The sequence below is a fragment of the Capsicum annuum genome, unplaced genomic scaffold (assembly GCF_002878395.1).
Source record: "Capsicum annuum cultivar UCD-10X-F1 unplaced genomic scaffold, UCD10Xv1.1 ctg28755, whole genome shotgun sequence".
Classification (NCBI taxonomy): Eukaryota; Viridiplantae; Streptophyta; class Magnoliopsida; order Solanales; family Solanaceae; genus Capsicum; species Capsicum annuum.
In genome coordinates this window covers 1-1,532 of record NW_025835203.1, presented here as the reverse complement: position 1 = coordinate 1,532, position 1,532 = coordinate 1, and the positions used below count along the sequence as shown (strand labels likewise).

General features: G+C 28.2%; 1 protein-coding gene across 1 annotated transcript; it reads right to left on the bottom strand.

Moving 5' to 3' along the window:
* Nucleotides 1–289: 289 nt before the first annotated feature.
* On the bottom strand, nt 290–1,068 carry LOC124891004 (LOB domain-containing protein 24-like). Its single transcript, XM_047402849.1, has 2 exons — nt 916–1,068; nt 290–493 (listed from the first exon to the last, which is right to left on the bottom strand). Exons 1-2 carry the CDS (start codon nt 1,066–1,068, stop codon nt 290–292), a joined length of 357 nt encoding a protein of 118 aa, XP_047258805.1.
* Between the last annotated feature and the right edge of the window lie 464 nt (nt 1,069–1,532).

Genomic DNA, 1,532 nt, shown 5'->3' with positions numbered 1-1,532 from the left:
TACGATCTATTGAAATTCAAGAGTCTAATATTTGACTCGTCATCAAAAAACCTTTTTTATATATTGAGAAAAATTAAAAAAATATTCGATTATTTGGGATTATTTTCAAAAGACAGTCATTCAAATTAGATGTTTGTACGCAGAGAGAATACAGATTAGTCAAGATTCAAAGTGAATTTCAAACACAAAATGAGAAAGAATTCATTAAATGCCCGAAAATGTTTCCATAAACACAATGCTACAAGAAAGAACTTCTACATAACAAGTTCTAGCTAGTAAAACCAATTAATTAAGGGTCAAAAGTATAAACTCCATTTTGATAGAGTAAGTCTATTTGAGCTTGTACTTTAGCCAATAGGGATTGTACATGGTAAATTTCTTCATGTAAAGAAGTAACGATTCCAACACCGCCATAAACTGGATCCTTTATCCTCCAATATGCCTCATAATACAATGAGTCTGTTATATCTCCTCGTTGATGCTCTCCTACTTGCTACAATTTTATACACACATAGAAACAAAAAACTAAATTAATCAAGGAACTTAGAAATTTTTATGACATCTTTGACATATGGGGTCATTTATATATTCGAAAATTATATAAATGAATAAATCATTGGTTATAAGTCAAACTAGTAAGTAGGAGAGATAGGATAAATAAGTTAAATATTAATTCTTTCTATGGTTCTTGTTTCTTTGTTACTTGTCATTGAAGCGGCTTGGAAAATAAAATAACCTACATAAAATGGTTGTTGGAATATATAGTTTACTCAGAGAGATCATGAAGATTGATTGTGATACAAATATACGAAATAATGCTTTCGTTTTCATGTGCCAATTTAGTTAAAATATTTGGAGCAAGACATAAGTTAGATTCTTGAAGGAGTAATATGATATAGTACTTAATATATGTACCTGGAGCATCTTTCCAACATTGCTAGCACCATAGATTCTGTGAACATAAGAAAATCTTTGAGGATTATTTGGAGGAAAATATGGTAAAAATATGCAATTCGAAGGACATTTTCTTCTTAATTGTTTGCAAGCTGCACAACGTTTGGAAGTCATTTTCTTACAAAGATATAGTAATTTTTTATGCTAAATAGACAGAAAAATCTACAAATATTTTGTGAATCTTTTGCTTGTGAAAAGAAAATCTAAACAAAGATTATAGTTGTAATATACTTAAAAAAGAGATTGTATTTAAATATAAAGAGATACAAACTATTAACGGCTATTATTTTTGAAAATTTGATTTTGTAAGGAAAGTTACCAGTACTGTAAATCAGCCATTCAGTGATTGAGCTAAACTTGGTAGGAATGAAATTGATAATTTTTCTAATTATGTTTCTATTCTTTCTTTTTCCTCTCCGTGTAAATAGTTAGTTCAAACGAATATAAAAAAAAACCACCTCCATTCAATAGATCTAATAGATGAATCTTAGCAGTGCATCCTATATATATATATGATATGAAAAGCTTTATTTTTTGCTTCTACAATATTTTGCAATAATACTAATGACAATTATCTT

Excerpts from the sequence above, each read along its gene's own strand:
- LOC124891004 (XM_047402849.1), bottom strand. The coding sequence starts at position 1,068 with ATGACTTCCAAACGTTGTGCAGCTTGCAAACAATTAAGAAGAAAATGT. Across the intron at positions 494-915 it reads ATGTTGGAAAGATGCTCCAG|CAAGTAGGAGAGCATCAACG; the intron begins GTACATATATTA and ends ATAAAATTGTAG.